The sequence below is a fragment of the Kluyveromyces marxianus genome, chromosome 4 (assembly GCF_001417885.1).
Source record: "Kluyveromyces marxianus DMKU3-1042 DNA, complete genome, chromosome 4".
Lineage (NCBI taxonomy): Eukaryota > Fungi > Ascomycota > Saccharomycetes > Saccharomycetales > Saccharomycetaceae > Kluyveromyces > Kluyveromyces marxianus.
The window spans coordinates 100940-120230 of NC_036028.1; the positions used below are offsets into that span (position 1 = coordinate 100940).

Consider the following 19291-nt stretch of genomic DNA (forward strand, 5'->3'; position numbering starts at 1 on the left):
ACATGAAGAAGGAAAAAAAAAAAAAAAATACCAACCTATATTATACAGAGAAGAAGAGCTCTGTAGATTGATTCTACAAGAATAAAACAAGTATAGAGCATAAGAGTGAGGCCGCTAAACATTCTCCAGATAATTGACCCCCTCATTTGGAAAAATGGATACAGTAATATTTGTATCTCCGGTGTTTTATTTTCAAGATCATTCCAATATCGAACGTTGGAAATCTACCAAACCGAAACCTGGCTATGTTCCTATTCTAAACAGCGACCTTGCCAAGTTCGAGCAAACATTGAAGCAGGCACATGGAGAATACGTTCGCAAAACTACCGATGGAAAAGAACAGACTGATAAGGATGCTAAAAATAAGAATTCTGGGGACGGGAATACAGATAATTCGGATACCTCTAGCTTGAAAAGTCGGTTTGTGGATCTACAATCGTTCCTCCCCATATCACTTGAACAACAACTACATACAGTATGCTTGGGACATGTGCCTCTCGGATTAGGCGTTAAGGGAATAGATAAAGTAATGGAGAAGCTCGAGCAAGTTTTCATGAAGAGTCTAAATGCGGCTTCTAAAACGGAATACATTAAACAATGGAGTTACGTGGATTGCGTGAACTCTTTGACAGTATACGTGAGCTTCCGCGAAGAATTAGCAAAGGACTACGGGGAAATTATTGGCCTTATACAACAGCTGATAGATGGAAACTCAGACGGAGTAAGCCTTTTCATGGATGAGAACACCTCTCGATACGTCTCTGACTTGAAACAAGAGTCCTCTTCCACCGTGGACGACAGCGTAAAGGACGAGTTTTGGCAGTTAGTGGATGTGTTAAAGGCTGGGCCTGATTCCAATAATACTCACGATAAAGGCTCTTCTGTTGAGTATACGGTAGATATGAGCACGTTGAGCGATCTTCCGAGCTCTTCATTGGACCAATTGTGCAAGGATATCATCGAGTTCAGGACTCGTGTCATCACGTTGGAGAAGGAGAAAAGGAACAAAGAGCTGATAGAGGCAGAGAAGAGAAGGAGACAACATCTCAAGCAGATCTTTGATAAAATAAAGAATGCAGAGGGATCAAGTAAATCGGACAGAAAGAATGCGGACGACAATGAAGGCGACGACGACGAAGAAGATGATGATGACGATGATGACGACGAAGACGATAACGAATATCAAGACGAGAAAGACGACTATGAGGTCGAGCAAAAAAGGTTAAAGGCCGAAACCGAAACTCAACAGAATGCTTACGATAACCTTGTACACGAATTCCAGAATAAAATGCTGGTCGAATATTCCTCACTACGACAAGAACTCCACCGCTTACAAAACTATGAAACACAGCTCCACAAGAACCGTGGACCATTGCTAAAAGAGTTTATGCATTTGGCTTCTGACCCTCACTATGATCATCACAGAGCCTACAAGGAGACCGAACAAAAGGCTGACGAACAAGATCGTGCGCTCGAGGCCAAGGAATTGGAAGACAGAAAACAAGACTCCACCACCACGCCTGTTACTGACTCTAAACCTAACGCCGAATCTGCAGAACCAAAGATCAAGTTGGCTTTGAGACAACAGAAACAAGAAGAAATCACCGAGGAAGAGGAACAAGAGGAACAAGAGGAACAAGAGGTACCAGAGTTTCTACAAAAAGTCGAGCTTCTCAAAAAGAGCGGAGCAGTGGATGAACTTGTCAAGGAATTCTTGGGCGTGTACGAGCCTGACTTGGTCGAATATATATTTGACAACATAAGAGAACACCAATCAAGGGAAACCCTTGAAAAGGAACTTGCTGAGACATTCGACGACGATAGTCCGGTCCTAGTCGATCGTATATGGGCCGCAATGGAAACTGACGCTTAAATCCGTGCCTCTACACCTTATATATACATATATATATATATATATGTACCTAATATACCATTCAATTCCGTCCACGTGACTTGAACCCTGTTTTGCGGCGCGAACGTCTTTTACTCCCTCCGCCCAGAACCCGGCGTAGCGCGAGACGAACCGAACAAACACGAAAAGAGTAATACAGTTTCTTGTTTGGAAAGGGAAAAACAATAACCCAAACACCACATGCTCCGAAGAAAGCACTGTAGAGAGGCCGAGACATTACATCATGTCCGGGTAACGGTGTTTCAGATTTGGTTCGCGTTTGTGAATTTTCACCTCGTACAAAACGATGCATTCTTTAGCCGCCTTTTCCCAATTTGGGTTAGATCTAGCCATGCTCTTCGCACCAAAACAACAAAGTAAAGAAATAACGAAAACAGGGCTTTCTCACCTTCCTTCTTACCTCTTCTTAGTTATGTTTTGGTTTGTATCTGGTAGTAGGGAGTTTAGAGGTTCAAAGTCCTAATCAGCAGTTTTTTTAGACGGCGATATTGATATATATTAGTTGCAGTGGGATTTTTTTTTTATATATCTCTTCAGCTGCTGAAACAAACCTATTCTCAGAAAGCAAAGGTCAGCTCTTCAATACTTTAAGTCTTTCATTCGCTCATCAAGACTCCTGGCTGAATAGAAATTGGATAGGTTGATTGATTCGGTTTACTAAGGTTATATTTCGAACTCGAGATTCCGTTTTAAAGAGTGTCTTTTAAAAGAGATTGATTATACGGATTGACTTTTCCTTAGCCGTTTTGACGCAATAGCATCACTTGAAGTCTTCCTGGTATACAGAAGCTAGCTCTTCTGCGACTTGCACATATTATTTCCAACTATTTTACATTCTTTTGACAAACTAACATTACAAGTACGAGAGGTTTCTTTTGAACTCTGAATAATACCCCAAGTTTAAAAACACATAGACAGGCGACAGGAATTCAGTTACTTTCCATATACCTCATAAAAATATGCAATTTTCCAGTATTAAAGTGGGTTTAGCCCTTTTGGTTTTGCAGAGCTGTGCAGCATCTGTTTCTGCTCAAGGACTTTTCGATTTCTTTGATGATGCACTCAAGAAAAACACCACTACGGTTGATCCCTATGCACACGAACCTACCAAGAGTAGCAGTAGTAAGACTGAGCTGCCTACAAACTTTTACGATTCTTTTACGTTTGCAACTCCCTCGACTTACTCTCTAGTTGATCCATCATCGCACAAGCCTGCTACTCCATCGCACACGCAGCTTTCTTCTTCTTCGGCAGAAGTTTCCCCAACTCATGCTGTTTCATCGTCGACTACTTCATTAGATGCTTCCGGTGCTAAAAGTAAGCCTACTGACAGTGCTTCAGCTTCCTCTTCCTCCGTCTCAGAGACTACTTCGACCATAAAAAGCAGTACCGCAACCTCTGAAACAGCTAGCTCTGGTACTCAGACGTCGTCTGAGAGTTCTGTTAGCAAGCCTTCCTCTTCTTCTGCCACCGCTTCATCATCATCTTCTTCTTCTTCCGCTTCTGCTTCTCTTTCTTCTTCTTCTTCTTCTTCTTCTTCTTCTTCTTCTTCCTCTATTCAACCATCAGCGTCATCGCACACCCCATCATCGAATGAAGCCTCATCTTCTGGAATGTTTTCTTCATCTAGTACGATCTTATCCTCTTCAAGTAGTATGATTACTTCTTCTACTACAAGTGAGATTATCCCATCTAGTTCCACAAGTTCAACAAGTGAGATTGTCCCAACAAGTTCATCAAGTGAGATTGTCCCAACAAGTTCGACAAGTTCGACAAGTTCATCCAGCAGTGTGATAATCATTTCTTCTCCTTCTTCATCATCTTCTTCTACAAGTGCAATTATTCCTACAACTTCCTCTATTGTAAGTTCGTCTAGTAGTGAAGAGCCTACCTCCTCTTCGACATTATCGATTGTTCCAATTAGCACAACTAGCTTGGAAACATCTAGCACTCCTATACTGCAATTGAACACAACCACATCGGCACAAACCTCGGAAATAACTCCAACTACTTCATTGATACCCATTTCGACCTCCGAGGAAACTTCAATTCCATCATCTACCTCTATTTCAACTGAAGTCATTCCATCTTCTACTTCAACTTCTACCTCTACCAGCTCTGCAGTCTGGGGTTCTGAGACACTAAAGATTTCCTCTTCGATATTGCCTCCAACAGTAACTTCAACAACAGCTCAAATCACACCAGTAGATAATACCACAGAATCTACCCCACAAACTCAAACCCCAACGTTTACTCCTTTGACCTCTACTTCAACACTTCCAAAGTTGATTACTGAATCCATTTCTGAACCATCGTCTACCTCCCCTGTTGTCCAATCTCCTGTGACTAGTGCTGGTTCATCATCTGTTGTGCCTTCTTCAGTCACTGTACCATTGTCAACATCAACAACATCTTCTCAAAAGGTTTGGTTACCAACAACAATGGTTATCGAAACTAACACAGAGGAAGGGCCTTCTTCTACTGTCTCGACATCAAGGATTGCAACCGAAACATTGCCACAAGCAATTGCAGCAGCTACTAAAGTCACACAGGCAGCCGGATACACCCTTATTACGATTGGTTTCAAAAAAGAATTGAACTATCCATTTGCGGTGTCTAACCCAATTGCTAATGCTCAAATATTCCAGTACTTACCCCAAGTATTGGCATCACCTTTTGAAGATAAAAGTAACAAATTCCAAAACACTTCTGTCTTACAATTGGTGCCATTGAAGGTTGACAAAAAGGACTACCTTGTTACCGTGGCTCAAGTCTACTTCCCACAAGATAGTACAAATGCGTTAGAAGCCTTGATGTTGAATACATCAAGTGACTTTTACAAGAACCCTGACGGCCTGTTGAAGCAGCTGGCCTCATATATCGACCCATCTATCCCACTAACTGGTTTAGTTGAATCAGGATCAGACTCCTTGATTTCCGGGGGCTATAACGGTGGCTCTGGATCTGAGTCCAACTCAAATTCAGGCTCGGGTTCAAACTCGGACTCAGACTCTAACGGCTCATCTAAGGGTGGTTCTAAAAGTAAGGGTGGAATTAACTTGGGTTCGTTAGATGATAATGCTTACAGTACACGTTCCAGATTATCTTCAAGTACTTCTGGTAAATCTTCCAATGAGGGCATGGATGGCAAAAAGATCGGAATCTTGGTCGGTAGCATTGCTGCTGGTGCTATAGTAGCATTAGGTGGTATCTATTTGCTAGCTTTAAGAATTAGAAAACAAAAGAAACAAATTTTAGCTAACCCAGTTGCAGACGACCAACAATCTTACGACAGCTACGATTACGAATCCTCTTTTGATTATAATGCCGGCTATGAAAAGGACCATGCAATGAATGATGACCAGGTTTCCATTAGTCCAAGTGCTAAAATTAACAATTGGATTGACTATAATACTTACAATGAATATCCAGAAGATACCCAACCAACAACTAATGGTATTCACGGGCAAAGACCACCAATGCCTTCTAGTAAGACATCAAACTTGAAAATTTCTAGACCAATTGCTACTGAAAACTCCTTGGGTTGGAGTGATTTATAAGTATTAAGATAACTCTGAACTCCATTATTACTATCAACTATTACTTCTTTTTTTATTGTTTGTACTATTATTCAGTTCTTTATACTTTGTTTACAAAATTTTTAAGACACTAGTGTCACAAAACAGACGCATTCTACTTGATCGATGTTAATCTATGGAGTTAATGAAGTTACTTGCTTACTTAAACGGTTGTTTGTTCAAATTAATGGGCAACAAATCATTTACATATTCTATTATTTCAAATAAAATAACTTCTTTCAATAATTTATTCATGAGCTTTAATGAACGTTAGTAAAGCCTTGTAGAACTGTTCAGGTGCCTCATGAGCAATGTTGTGGGAGGTGTTGAATTCCTCAACAGTATAATTAGGGAACTGCCTTCCTAACAAAGAATAGTCCCTCTTTATAAATGGTGATTCAGTGGCCTTGCAGAATAGAATTGGTGTTTGTGTCTGATATTTGAAACCATTTGCTTCTAGTTCTTCTTTAGTTGGCCATGCTTTTACTTGATCCAGCAAATCTGGCATTTCATTCAAAGGCTGTTTAAAATCCAGAAATTCGTCTTTTTTCTCTTTATTGACTTTATTCATCACAAAACCTGCAGCGAAGTACCTAACGATGCCTTCATTAGTGTTACATTTGTTAGCCCTTAAGAGATTCATGACTTTGCCCTGCCAATTTGGTTCACCTTTCTTGATTTGATATCCATTTTCGCCATTAATTATTTTCAAGATTGTCTCGTAGTTAACCGTTAATATGTCGTCTAATTCAGGGGTCTCATAAGGTGGGATATCAATTGATGTACACGACCTTACATTTACTTTATCAGATAGTGCTGAAATTAATGATATTTTTCCGCCCAGCGAAAATCCAATCATTTGAACGGGTCTTTCAGGCCCAATCTTTGTTCTAATAAAGTTAATCACATCCTTAGTGTGGGTAATATAATCATAAGGTCTTGCCATAGGAGAATCACCATGGTTTCTAAGATCTATGGAGTAGATGTCAGTATCTAAGTCGGAAGCTAACATTCTGGTTAGGGGCTTAAAATGAGCTTTTGCACCCAGCAAACCATGTATGGCTATAATTGCTGGTAACGTATGACTCTTTGCAGACTTCCCACCACTATGACTATATGCCAGTTCTACAACTTCTTTAGTTGCTAACGTATGTAAACCTCTTCTAAACATTGGGAAGGCTTGGCGTGTGGAGCTGGCTTTAAGATTCTCTTTTAGCTCTGCTCGAGTGCCTACTTGGAGACGTCGGCCAGCAAGTGAGCCCCTATTGCTGCCTTCAAGTTATAGTGTAGTCTTTTTAAAGTATGTTCTCTCGAACAAGTTATTCAATAGGGTATACGGATCTGAGATATCATGAATGCACTGCATGGCACAGCGAAGCTTGTATGTTCAAACTGTGGGATTTTTGTTTGCCTAGACTACCAGGTAGCATATATCCGAGAAAAAAAGAAGTAGCCGGTTTGTACTATTGTAAGAACAAAAAAAAAAAAAAACCGTACACTACTTCTTTCTGAATGAGTGAAAACACGGAAACCGTTAATACCTTAAAAAAAAAAAAAATTGATTCCGGTATAAACTTATTATGGAGTCGAACTGACAAACCACAATAACTTAGTGCCTAACCGAACGTCCGCGCGTAATTAAAGGACACGCGAACCTTGTCTTTCGCCGAAGGCATCAAACAAATATTATAAAGACATCTTGAAAAGCTCTCAAATCTATGTGCATTACAGAGACCAATCAAAGCAGTTATCATATTTCTTTCTTCTCCACACCATGTCTAGATTAAGAAAGTTTGAACATCAAGTTCTACAGCATATGTTAGATGATTCAGATAATGACATCATTGGTGATGAGGATGGTGTATCCTTTTATCCCTTAGATATCACTGAGCAGGAGGACTTAATAAGGAGGCTGGAATTAAGAAATAGCTCCAAAAATGGGACTTATTTGAAGATCCTAACATTTGCGTATTTGATAGTATGTGGTATGTTCATTTTATTAGCCACAAGAATCAGGAGGGATAATGAGCTTATGCGTTCATATAGAAGAATATTTTTATTCTCCGCTCAGTCGATAAGCTGTTCAGTAATAACCCTTCGATATGAATTCTTCAATAATTATTTTACCAGAAGAAGGATCAACTTTTTTTTGACCAGCAAAAGGTTAAATATCCTCAACTTTACATTATTAATTTTCCTTTTGTGGATAATAAACAGCCAAGATGGCCCTATGGCTATTACACTTCTTTGTTACGTACCACACCTCTTGTTTGTGACCACTATCTTTGTTAAACGATCAATGTCTAGTATTGAATCTGATTTAGGACTCTTAAGAACGCTTCATTACAAATTCAAGAACGTTTAGCTGTTGTTGGAGTCTTTTCAAAAACTTGTGGGAGAATAGTAGTTCCGTTATGCTCCTTATACTTATTCACAAGTTTCTGTGCCCCTGCAATATCATGTAGAATCCGGAAAACCGTGGTCGACGTTTTGTCCTTCGAAATAATCTTGACAATTGATGGCGTTACCGTCTGTGAGTTGTCCAAGCATTTAGACACAGTGCCAATATATTTTTCATGTTCCACTAATCTGTATCGCGTTGTATGAGAAAAAACTAGGGGAATTTTAAATTCTAACTGAGACATGACTAAAGAGTTCATATATTCGTTGAATAGCTGAAACACATCAGTTCTGTTCACTGCGTCGCCGTAGTTTTTGCAATGAAATTTCACATCTATTACAACTTTATCCAAAGTTGCTGCTTTGATATCCGCCGTTTGATGAACTTTTGAAGACATCGGATTGTCGAATAGCAGTCCCCGTTTCATATCACCGAATTGTTTGCATTTTATTTCACAAATAATCGTGCTATCTTCCATGCTAAACATAGGTTCAAACTGTAATCGTTCCCAAAATGCTCTCCCAAGACAGAATTTCCCATAAACATCGTTTAGTATTTGCTCATCTAAACCATCAATATTGATCATAATCTTAGCAGAGTATACACGTCGGAATAAGCGCCAATTCCAGTTAGTACATTGAATTTTTTTTCAGTTAAATAGATAGTGTATTTCGAAACGAACGCCAGAATCTAGATTAAAATCAGCTTACCTTGCTATAGGGGTTCGAAGAAGGAATAACAATCATGTCTTCATGAAGTATACTTAGATTTTGAAGGAAAATCTCACAATTCCATTCAGAGACAATACTAAAATCATCGTTACTCAAGTACAATGCATCTAATTTACTCATTGTATTCAACTTGACCATGTATATAAGCGATATAGTATTAAAATATTCATTTATAACAGCAATTTGTAAGAAACTTTGACCTAAACCTTTTTGCCGCCGAGTGTTCCCACATTCCTTTTATACCCAAATCTATCAAGGGGGCAAGGTAAAAGCGGAAAAAGCAGTGAAAATCATTCGACTTGTACGGAACTGTGCCGGGCAAAAGCCTACTAAAATAGGGGAACATATTCCTGTTTTAAAGTGTTGTTTCCAACAAGTTGGTTTCGTGGTCTAGTCGGTTATGGCATCTGCTTAACACGCAGAACGTCCCCAGTTCGATCCTGGGCGAAATCATTTGTTTTTTTTGCAATTTGAACCTTTATATTTTTCATCATACTTTATTCTTTTTTTTTTTTTTTTCATTAACGACTAAATTCCAAATTCTAGTAAAGAAGGTTGTCCATATTCATTCATAATTAAAGTGTCAGTGTTGTTTATCAATATTTAAAAATAAATAAATGAAAAAATAAATTAAGTGTGAGAGGGTAGGAAATGCCCATCTAGATATAAAAGTATACTAACTATACCATACATTGATGTATATTGCTTATATTATTCTATTAAAGTCCAATTTAAATTTTAAAAACTAAAGTCTTACTCTTTTGCTTTGAGGAGTAAGTTCATCATCACTACTATCGTCATGAGGTTCAAGGAGAACAGGAACATCCATAGAAGGAAGAATCAATTCGACTATCTTGAGCCGTCGCGGGTCATTGAATTCTTCATCATTCAAGAGGCTGTTCAATTCTCCAACGGTCATGCATTTTCTCTTGAAGTAATCTCTTGAATTGAAAAGTGACGGTATGCTGAGTATTTCCCATTGTTGAATATCGAAGTATGTGGCATTCGTGTGAGTCTTTTCCTTGTTCAAGGTTCTGTCGACGGTATAACCTTGGTTATTCACTACGTAGATGTACGGTTCAAAACCTTGAGTGAGAATGGTACTCAATTCTTGGAAAGTGAATTGTAGCGAACCATCACCTACGATCAAAATGATCCGATGCTTGTCCAGCTTCCCCAAATCTCTATACGCTGTCAGGACACCAAGGCAAGCTCCAATGGAGTATCCTGAAGAATTCCAGATGGTCTGGGATACAAGCCTTGAATTATCCGGGAATTTCTGACGCAACAAGCCGATCGCGGATGTACCGGATTCAGAAATGATAACATCGCCTTCTTTTAACCAAGTGGACATTCTGAACCATAGGTACTCCTGTCTGAGAAAAGTAACCGGCTTGGGTTCAACTCTTGGAACCATATCGGGAACTGTGACGGCGTACAGATTAGAGAGCTTTGATGCGTCAATTTTTGCTATAAGCTGAGGAAGAATCTCATGAATAGGAACATCTGGAATTAAATTGTTTTCTATCTTGACTCTGTCATTCCATAGCATGATCTGGCACTTGTTTTTGTACGAAAACCTACAGTACGAATTCTTAAAATTGTCAATCACACAACCCAGTATAAGCGTACAATCGGAATTATTCATGTATTCACGAACTGTAGGGTGCGATAACGTCCCCAAGAAAGTGCCGATAAAGTTAGGCAAACTTTCATTGATAGCAGCCTTGGACATTAGCGTAGTTACAAAAGGTATTCCTGTTTCCGCAAGGAAGTTTTGCAACATGTCATTGTAATTGTATCTATCAATCAGTGCATCAACCACTATTATCGGAGTAGAACAAGAGTATAGCTTGGACAATATCTGATCAACTATGTCCCCAACAATGCTCTGTTCTTGCTGCCTCTGCTGGTACCGAGCAATCGAGAGAGAAAGAGATGAGGAAAAGGGCGCTGGTGTTTCTTTATTTAATATACTCTGGTTTAGAGCAATGCTTGGCACTAATCTTGAAATATCTTTAGATCGAAGACCCATGTAAACGGGTCTCTTACCCCAAAACAGCGTTCGAAGTCCGAAATCTATTTCTGCAGGATCATCCACAATATCATGAAATATGGATACATCACCAATGAGCCTTTCTAGGTCATGAGAATGCTCTAATATAACCAACTGTAAAATCGGCACGTACTCGCAATAGGAGCCAAAAAATCCGTTAATATGTGCCAATTCCGCAGATTCGCTAGTTATGTAGCAACTTATGCCAATAGTCCTACCATATGCATCAGCAGCAAATGACGTATTCAATTGGTTAATAGTCTGAATCCATTGAATTCCAGTGGCTGCAAGGGCACCATACAGTTTTGCTGTTGAATAATTTGGAACTCCAAATACCGTATGACAATTCAGTTGGAATAACCTGTGGAAAAGGTACTCTGCGAGCGGTATAAGAGGCTCCAAGTTGTACCTATCAGCATACTCCATAGCTGATACCCCACCCTTATTCAGCCTCAAAACAAGAATAACTTCCAAATAATGAAGCGTGGCTATATATAAAATATAGAAACTTTTTATGCAGAGACTACAATATGATGAGTCTAATACTTAAGTCCACATATTTTTCAGCAAATGTGGATCTCTACTCTGTTCGCCTTTTTTTCCTTTTTTCAACAGGTAGACTAAAACCTGTGAAAAAACCAAAAAAAATGAGACCTGCATGGGCTAGAGGCACGGCAAGGTAATATGAATGAGTAGTAAGTAGTATTTCAAGTCATTATACTATACTATACTATACTATACTATACTATACTAAATTATACTAAATGATACTATACTATACTATACTATACTATATATATATATATATATTGCTATTTTCCCATAACGTGATGATTAAATTAAGAGAGGGGTTAGGTAAAGTGTGATAAGTTTTTCGTAACCTATGGAATGTTACTATTACTGAAGGTATTATTAATACTATTATTAGAATGCGTGTGTGCGTATGAATGGATGGATGGATGGATGATTCTTTACTCTTCTTCGCAGTTGTCGTCGTCTTCTTTTTCTCCTCTTCACCGTATGAATTGTGTTTTTTTTTTTTTTTTTTTTTTTTTCCTTCTTGCACGATCAGCTTGATGGTATTATTACTTTTGCGCCAAACCTTGCCAAGTCTTCGGCCGTCAGGCCAGCCAACTCGTTTTCTTCAAAGTCTAGAAGCTGTAGAGACTCAATTAGCGAAGCGTTTGATTTCTGTGGGTCGAGTATGTCCGAAAAGTACTCTGAATTGAACATGCACTGGAGAGCACTGTATCTGATGTTGGGATCATACTTCATGATGTAATACAACAAGTCTATTGTTTCCTGGGTTTCTTTCTTGAAGATCTTGTTTAATGGGATGGGTCTGATCTGTGGGAACTTGTGTTCTGAGTAGTTTTCGTTCATGGCACAGATCTCGTCTCTTGTTGGGGTGCCAAGAACCTTGATGATTTCGACCAACTGGTCGATCTTTGACTCACCGGGGAAGATAGGCTGTCCCAAGAGCAGTTCTGCCATGACGCACCCTGCAGACCATATGTCTATTTTTGTAGTGTAGTTTGTGGCGCCAAAGATCAACTCTGGGGCTCTGTAGTAACGCGAACAAATGTACGATACGTTTGGCTCGTTGGGCTTCAACTGCTTTGCGGAACCCAAATCGCATATTTTCAAGAGAAAAGTAGACGGGTCGACCAAAATGTTCTGTGGCTTGATGTCCCTATGGCACACGCCAACCACCTGATGCAAATAGTTCAACGACTTGAACAACTGGAACATGTAAATTTTGATTTCGTAGCGGTCCATGGGCCTATGCACGCAGATGAACTCCTTCAGCCGCTGGTATAGCGACATGGGCATGTAATCGACAATTAGATTCAAATACAAGTCCTGGTCCGATTGTTCTAGGAAATAGTACTTCAAGTCGATCAAGTTCCTGTGCTTGATCATCTTCATGATCTCCAATTCTCTGTTCTTGAACCTCCGATCTTGCAACACCTTCTTGATAACAACGTCTTCTCCAGTTTCCTTGACGTTCGTCCTGAACACCACTCCAAAGGACCCGTTGCCCACTATCTCCGGCGTCCCGCACGAGATCACCACCGACTGTTCAGGGTTAGAATGGCCCAGAATCACCTTCCTCTGCGTGCATGTCTCCGTGTTGACGCCATTGGCATTGGCATTGGCATTGGCATTACCATTACCAGTGCCAGTGCCAGTGCCATTTGTAACAGATGCTGAAGCCGTCTGCACCTCTACCATGACTACCTCGATTTTCTTCTGCTTATTCGTTTTGTCCTGAGGTACTGTTTCAGATACCGTTTCTGCTGCTTACAATGAGTAAAACCCAACCTTGTTAGTAACGATGAAATGAAATGAAATGAAATATGCTGTTGATGCCACTACTAGTACAACTACCCACTCGCTCACTCTTTTGATATCACAAAAAATTTATTCCTATACAACTCCACTCAAATTGTTCATATAACAACCAAAACCAAAACCAAAACCTGTCTATCCGTGTGCTATTTCCAGGTCTCCTGATTTCCAGTCCCTAGTCCCTCCTCGATTCCAGACAGTGGTACTAATTCGGTATTCTAGTTCCAAGCAAATGTCCAATCCAATTGCTCTAGCCTAAAATACGAATCAAAAAAAAAAAAAAAGAAGAATTAAATACACACGGGGTTTGTCTTTGTGTGTGTATCTGTATGTCTATCCGTCTGGTTATGTTTGGATGCGTGTGAAATAGATCAGATTCAACAGTCAGTCGATACCAAACTACTATTATTACCTACCACTAACTAGTACATCTAGTTGCACAAGTCGCAGAAGTCTCACAAGTTTCACAAGTTGCACTAGTTTCCAGTTTCACCAGTTTCACTAATATCACTATTAGTAGTAATAGTAGTAGTAGTAGCTGCTGCTGTCCAGTATTAATATGAAATATCACTATTAATGCGGGTCAGCCCAGAGCAGGTAAAGAATACCGTAGCGGACCGTGTGGATATAGAGCTCCGGGGTGTGTGGGTGTGCCGCTGAGTTTGGCTCCCTTTTTTTCCCTTTTTTGTTGCGGGATTGTTCGCGGGTTTCTGGGGGAGGGCGTGGACGAACGGAGCCCGGTAGCAGGCCGTGCTGCGGCCGGCGGAGTCACCGGAGCTACGGGTGGGGGGCCCAAGGGGCGCGCCAGGAAGGAAGGAGGGGGAAGAATGGGGGTAAGTAATATCGATATAGTATGGCAATGGCAATGGAGCTAGTTAGTAGTGGTAGTAGAAATCAATTATGACGTAGTGAGTGCAGGTAGTAGTAGTAGTAGTAGTAGTAGTAGTAGTGGGAAGGCATTATACATACTGTTATTAGAGTTCACATTGTTGGAATGCAAGCGTGGGATATGGTCTAGGCATGCACCAGCCCCTGCGTCAGGGTCTGGAGGGCGAACCTTGTCCGAATTGCTGGCGCTTGTGTCGTTTGTCGGAGCAGTGCTGAAAGTGCCCATGTCGCTGGCTGCGGCACTGGTAGCTGTAGTACTAGTAGTACTAGTAGTAGTAGTAGAATTAGTAGTGATACTGGTAGCGCTGGTAGTACTGGTGCCGGAAGAAGGGCACGTCACGTGCTCGCGGTGTTCTTCTTCTATGGAGAGATGTTTGAGGACCAGCTCAACATCTAGTTCGTGGGTGTACAAGCGATGCAACTTTTCGATTTTTGCTTGGGCGCGTTTCTTGTCGTATTCTTCTTTGTCAGAATTGGGAGGAATTTGGGCGGCAATTTTGCGCTTGGACTTTGACAAAGAAAGAGAAAACGAGAGGCCGCCAGGGTTCGTTGTGGGTTGAATGATCTCTTTAATCTTCTTGAGCATTTTCTTTTGGGTATGTGTTTGGTTGATTTCTGGAGGGAGAATGGGATTTTCTTATGAAAAGGGGAAGCAGAATGAAAGGGAAAACCGTCATTAAGTGTACATATATGATCAACCAAGCTAGAGGTTGTTTTATACTTTGGGATGGCACATTTGGCAGATCGCAAAGCGATGCGCCGCGTTCTGTGGTTTTCCATACATGTTTTCTCCATATTTTTCTCCAGATTTAATTTTTGAACTGGGTCTGGGGAAAGAATAACCGCAACACAGCGCAACACAACGGTGACGTTTGCCGAGAAGGTTTTTTTTTTTTTTTTCTTCGGGAAGGTGCGGACCGCAGAGCAGATAAGACTGTGGGGCGGCGTCTGGGGACGCGGCTGTGTAGATTAACAAGATTTTATAGTTTCGGCTAGCTCGGAATAGGAATAGTACCGTGCCTGAATGGAAGTCCTTTGACCTTAGTAGGCAAACTCCGTTTCCGAAAAAAATAAACTGTGGCTATCCCATTGAGAAAAGAGTGTGGGGGAGGGTGCCGCAGCGGCGCGCGCGCGCGCCGCTGCTGCCGCCCTCACACACACACACACACACTTATTTGTACGAGTCTCTCTGTATGTATATATCATGTACATAGTAGTACTAATAGTAGTAGTAGTAGTAAATACTCACTCACAACTTTGTCTGCTGCGAAAAGGCGAGACCCTTCTTGATGTTCTTGTCAAGGATTGGAAGACACTTTGCAATCAACTTCTTCTCGGCATCGTTCAACTTGTCGACCCAGTCGTGCTCAACTTCAACCACAATACCCTTGGAAAGCTTCACGGGCGCGGCAAAAAACTCAACAGAGGTGCCCAACTTCTGCTGGAGCTCCTTCCCGCCCGGTAAACCCGGCAAGTACACAAACGTTGGGATCGGATGCACGTCTTCGCCTGTTTCTAGGTGCAAGCTGTTGAGCAACTGCTTCACAAAACTGTAACCCGCCCAGGCCATAGACAAAGTAGCACTACCGCTGCCGTCCTTGGCCTTTACGACCTCGTCTCCGCCGAATTGGACCCTATGCACGTACGCGTCATAGAGCTCTCTGTCTCTGAGACGCCTGTAGAACTTCTGGTCGGTGAAAATCGGAACAATGGTCTCGCCCGAGTGGCCGCCCACCACAGTAACCGCGCTGCGCAACTTCTCGACGCTGTACGCCTTGCGGCCCAAGACGTCCACCAGGAACGTGTGTGAGCGGATAATGTCCAATGTGGTAATTCCCATCACTTTACCCGGCTCGAACTTGCCGACGCTCTTCAAAGTCTCGTACACAATGGGCACCAAGGAGTTGACCGGGTTCGAGATCACGAGGACGCGCGCCTCGGGCGCGTGCTCGGCTATTTGCAACGCCAACGACTTGATGATCTTGGCGTTGATCTTGAAAAGGTCATCACGTGACATCCCGGGCTTTCTTGGGACACCCGCGGGGATGACGACGATCTGGGCGCCCTTGAGCGCGAGCGCGATCTCGTCGGTGTTGAAGCCCTCGCAGATGGAGTTGGAGTCCATGTGCGACAAATCGGTGGCGATCCCGTGGGACATCTTCAAGTCGTACAATCTCAAGCTGGACACGCGAGGGTCCAGCTTCAACAAGAGTGAGAGTGGTTGGCCAATGCCTCCGGATGATCCTAATACTGCAACGCTAACCATTCTGGGTGATTCCTGTGGGGTGGCTTCCTTAGTAGTCTTCTAGTGGCTCCGTAGTGGTTCCCTATTGATTCCTTGGTGGAGTTGTGTGTGTGTTATATATATATACAATTTGAAATTTGGCATTTTTTTCATATAGAGTCATACTGAACCGGGCTACACTATATATATATATATATATGGATAAATAAGGTATAGCTCTCGGCTGGTGTAAGGGCCAGGTTTTAAGTAGTAGTTTTTCCTTACATCCAGCGGTCCGCATCATTACGTCTGGACACTCCGGTCTGTTCCGAGAGACCAGGACTGGCCAGTAGCAGCAGTTCGCTGTCCAACTAGCTGTCCAACAGCTGGCAATAACGCTGCGGACCAAATGCGAAACAAAAAAAAAAAAAATAAGGCCGAAAAGAAAGATGTAAAGGGGTAACCAAGGAAGGAAGGCGGGTGGACTCCGGGACGTGTCACGTGACTCACTCATTTCTCCAACAACAAGAGCAATCGGTCCAGACCTTCTCCATTCGTCCCGCTGGTCGGTATTACCCGCACACTAGATTCGTCCATTTTAAGAACACGTGATGTTACTTCTGTCACGTGATCTACCGTGCGTTGCAGCAGTGCACCACGGTGTTCCGCCTGCGGCGATGACGATGACGATGACGATGACGATGACATTGCTGGTGGCAGCAGGTCGACCTTGTTCAGCAGCACAAATACCTCGAACTGCAGGTTGATCCGGTCGTTCTCCTCCACGATCTCCTCCAGCAAACTCAAACTCTCGCCCAATCGCCCTTCGTCCAGAATGTCGATCACCCATATCAAGTAGTCCGTCTTTTCGAAATAGTTAAACCAAAACGGCCGCAGCGTCTTCTGACCGCCTATATCCCACATCTGCAGCGACTTCTGCCCCACCTTCAACGTCTTGATCTGAAACCCTATCGTAGGCTGCACCCGATCGATCGGCTCGTGCAATAACTGATTAAGCACCGTAGTCTTCCCACTATTGTCCAGCCCAAGCACTAGCACCCGCTGCGAATGGTCCTTCAAACGCTGTTCCTTGATTATTTGCAGCAGCCCCATTACGTCCACCCCCCTTATTGAGTCAGCCAGTGTTTGCCCTCTCTCTTTCTTTTCGCTATAAATAGTACCTTGAAGGAAAGCGATGCCTTCACTTCACTGTATATATATTATTATTATATATATAAATATAATATTTCTTTATTTACCATATTTAAATATATAAAAGGAAAATAAATGCTGAAACATAGAGATCTCTCTGTCTTTTACCCCGTGCAAAAGAGCCGCCACCAGGAAAAGCTCGAGCAAGAGAGTTGGCAATAGGTCAGATAGCGGCGGTGAAAATGATGCTAGTATGAAACGTGTCACGAAAAGAGTTCTCAGGACTCAGTCTCGCACGCTTTTCGATCTTCGATTTGTACGCGTGAAATCGAGCGTAGATTCCGCGGGTTCGGGTTCCAGTGCTACTGAGAGCGAGATCATCGACTTGACGCAGAGCGATGATGATGTGAGTGTGGCAGGGCCAGAAATAGAGGTAAAGCTGGACTCTAGTTGTGAGGAGACAGAGGAGCCAGAACCAAAAGTTGAGCCGGAAACAAAAGTTGAGCCGGAAACAAAAGTTGAGCCAGAAACAAAAGTTGAGCCAGAAGTGCAAGCTACAACCGCCAACAAGCCAGCCCGTAAACCTAGAGTAATGCCCTGGTTCAAAAAATTGGCCTTTAATGGGATCACTGTTTCAGTAGACTGTTTCAACTGCGATAAAGAACCGGATATTGACTTGTATTTTCTATCGCATTTCCATTCGGACCATTACGGTGGGTTGAAGAAAAGCTGGTGCAACGGATCCACCATTTTTACTTCGATCCATACCGCCAATTTGGTCAAATGGAAGTTTAAGGTTAACCAATGCAAAGTGGTCGGATTACCACTACACGAATGGACGTCTCTCTCGGAAAACTTGCGTGTTGTACTATTGGACGCAAATCATTGTCCAGGTTCAGTGATCTTTTTATTTCACGACTCAGGAGACAACTCATACGTTTTACACACAGGGGATTTTAGAGCTAATGAAAGTATCGTTCAACATGTCAATGCATTCCTACAAGGGAATAAGTTACAGTCCATATATTTGGACACAACTTACTTAAACCCCCACTTTAGGTTCCCTGATTTGCAAAAAGTTTGCGATGTCACTGCCGACTTCGCATCCCTTCTAGTCAAGAAGGGCTTAAATAATTTCATCAACAGAGCTAATAAGCAACGGTCTATATCCCAATACCTCAGTTTATCCCAAGCGAAACCTATTTTGTTTGTTGTGCTTAGCTACTCTATCGGAAAAGAGCATTTGGCTATCGCCATAGCTAAGAAGATAAACTCTAAATTGTATGTGCCTCATACGAAGTACCAGTTGGTAAAACAATATTTATCCTGGTTCCCCGAAGATTTGGTCACTACAGATCACACATCGGCAAATGTGCATTTGGTATCAATGCACACGGATTTGGACAAATACTTGTCACAACTAAGCGATTCAGTGGACTCAATCGTTGTATTCAAGCCTACAGGGTGGACGTTCTCAAACCAATATGACAAGTCTTACATGTTGTGGGAAGATGCCCAGAGAGAAAAGTGTGTACGAGAAACTTTGGAATCGGATACTCCGTTCACTGTAGATCACTTCATCCGACAGAAAAAGTCTCAAGGAAAGATATATCAGTTCAACGTGCCGTACTCAGAACATTCTTCTTTCAAAGATTTGTGCTTCTTCTCTACAAGCTTAATGTGGGACAAAATTATCCCGACAGTAAACCTTTCTCGGTACCAAGAAATGCAGCACTGGTTTAATATATGGAAATCTTACCAAAAGAATTAGGAACCTGTTAAAACTACTACTAGTACAAAGAGATTATAAAAAAAGAGATACGATGCCATTTTACTAAAATCTGTCAATTACTACAATACATTATTGAAACATGTTTCTCTAAAAATATTAAAAAAAAAGTAAGTGGGGGTATAAAAATTATTCAGTATCAATACTACAACAGATCCCAACACTCTCTGTTTCTGCAAGAGCTGGATCATTCGTGTCTTCGCATGTT

At 41.7% G+C, this 19291-nt stretch overlaps 10 protein-coding genes and 1 non-coding gene across 11 annotated transcripts; 5 read left to right on the forward strand and 6 right to left on the reverse strand.

The window, feature by feature from the left end:
* Positions 1–154: 154 nt before the first annotated feature.
* SNU71 (Snu71p) lies at positions 155–1873 on the forward strand (the record flags this gene model as incomplete). Its single annotated transcript, XM_022819322.1, has 1 exon — positions 155–1873. One exon carries the CDS (start codon positions 155–157, stop codon positions 1871–1873), a length of 1719 nt encoding a protein of 572 aa, XP_022675899.1.
* Positions 1874–2871: 998 nt separating this feature from the next.
* MSB2 (Msb2p) lies at positions 2872–5472 on the forward strand (the record flags this gene model as incomplete). The annotated part of the gene is made up of 1 exon (XM_022819323.1): positions 2872–5472. One exon carries the CDS (start codon positions 2872–2874, stop codon positions 5470–5472), a length of 2601 nt encoding a protein of 866 aa, XP_022675900.1.
* Positions 5473–5737: 265 nt separating this feature from the next.
* Positions 5738–6661, reverse strand: EAT1 (putative hydrolase; the record flags this gene model as incomplete). The annotated part of the gene is made up of 1 exon (XM_022819324.1): positions 5738–6661. The coding sequence occupies one exon, from the start codon at positions 6659–6661 to the stop codon at positions 5738–5740; it is 924 nt and encodes a 307-aa protein (XP_022675901.1).
* Positions 6662–7264: 603 nt separating this feature from the next.
* KLMA_40051 (uncharacterized protein) lies at positions 7265–7855 on the forward strand (the record flags this gene model as incomplete). The annotated part of the gene is made up of 1 exon (XM_022819325.1): positions 7265–7855. The coding sequence occupies one exon, from the start codon at positions 7265–7267 to the stop codon at positions 7853–7855; it is 591 nt and encodes a 196-aa protein (XP_022675902.1).
* On the reverse strand, positions 7842–8742 carry REC102 (Rec102p; the record flags this gene model as incomplete). Its single annotated transcript, XM_022819326.1, has 2 exons — positions 7842–8480; positions 8602–8742. The coding sequence occupies 2 exons, from the start codon at positions 8740–8742 to the stop codon at positions 7842–7844; spliced, it is 780 nt and encodes a 259-aa protein (XP_022675903.1).
* A 258-nt stretch (positions 8743–9000) lies between these two features.
* On the forward strand, positions 9001–9076 carry KLMA_R402. The gene has a single exon. It is a non-coding gene; the product is annotated as a tRNA-Val (tRNA).
* A 291-nt stretch (positions 9077–9367) lies between these two features.
* On the reverse strand, positions 9368–11104 carry THI3 (thiamine metabolism regulatory protein THI3; the record flags this gene model as incomplete). Its single annotated transcript, XM_022819327.1, has 1 exon — positions 9368–11104. The coding sequence occupies one exon, from the start codon at positions 11102–11104 to the stop codon at positions 9368–9370; it is 1737 nt and encodes a 578-aa protein (XP_022675904.1).
* A 642-nt stretch (positions 11105–11746) lies between these two features.
* RIM11 (serine/threonine protein kinase RIM11) lies at positions 11747–14504 on the reverse strand (the record flags this gene model as incomplete). The annotated part of the gene is made up of 2 exons (XM_022819328.1): positions 11747–12957; positions 14000–14504. The coding sequence occupies 2 exons, from the start codon at positions 14502–14504 to the stop codon at positions 11747–11749; spliced, it is 1716 nt and encodes a 571-aa protein (XP_022675905.1).
* Positions 14505–15167: 663 nt separating this feature from the next.
* Positions 15168–16184, reverse strand: MDH3 (malate dehydrogenase MDH3; the record flags this gene model as incomplete). Its single annotated transcript, XM_022819330.1, has 1 exon — positions 15168–16184. The coding sequence occupies one exon, from the start codon at positions 16182–16184 to the stop codon at positions 15168–15170; it is 1017 nt and encodes a 338-aa protein (XP_022675906.1).
* A 468-nt stretch (positions 16185–16652) lies between these two features.
* CIN4 (Arf family GTPase CIN4) lies at positions 16653–17255 on the reverse strand (the record flags this gene model as incomplete). The annotated part of the gene is made up of 1 exon (XM_022819331.1): positions 16653–17255. One exon carries the CDS (start codon positions 17253–17255, stop codon positions 16653–16655), a length of 603 nt encoding a protein of 200 aa, XP_022675907.1.
* A 292-nt stretch (positions 17256–17547) lies between these two features.
* PSO2 (DNA cross-link repair protein PSO2) lies at positions 17548–19065 on the forward strand (the record flags this gene model as incomplete). Its single annotated transcript, XM_022819332.1, has 1 exon — positions 17548–19065. One exon carries the CDS (start codon positions 17548–17550, stop codon positions 19063–19065), a length of 1518 nt encoding a protein of 505 aa, XP_022675908.1.
* Between the last annotated feature and the right edge of the window lie 226 nt (positions 19066–19291).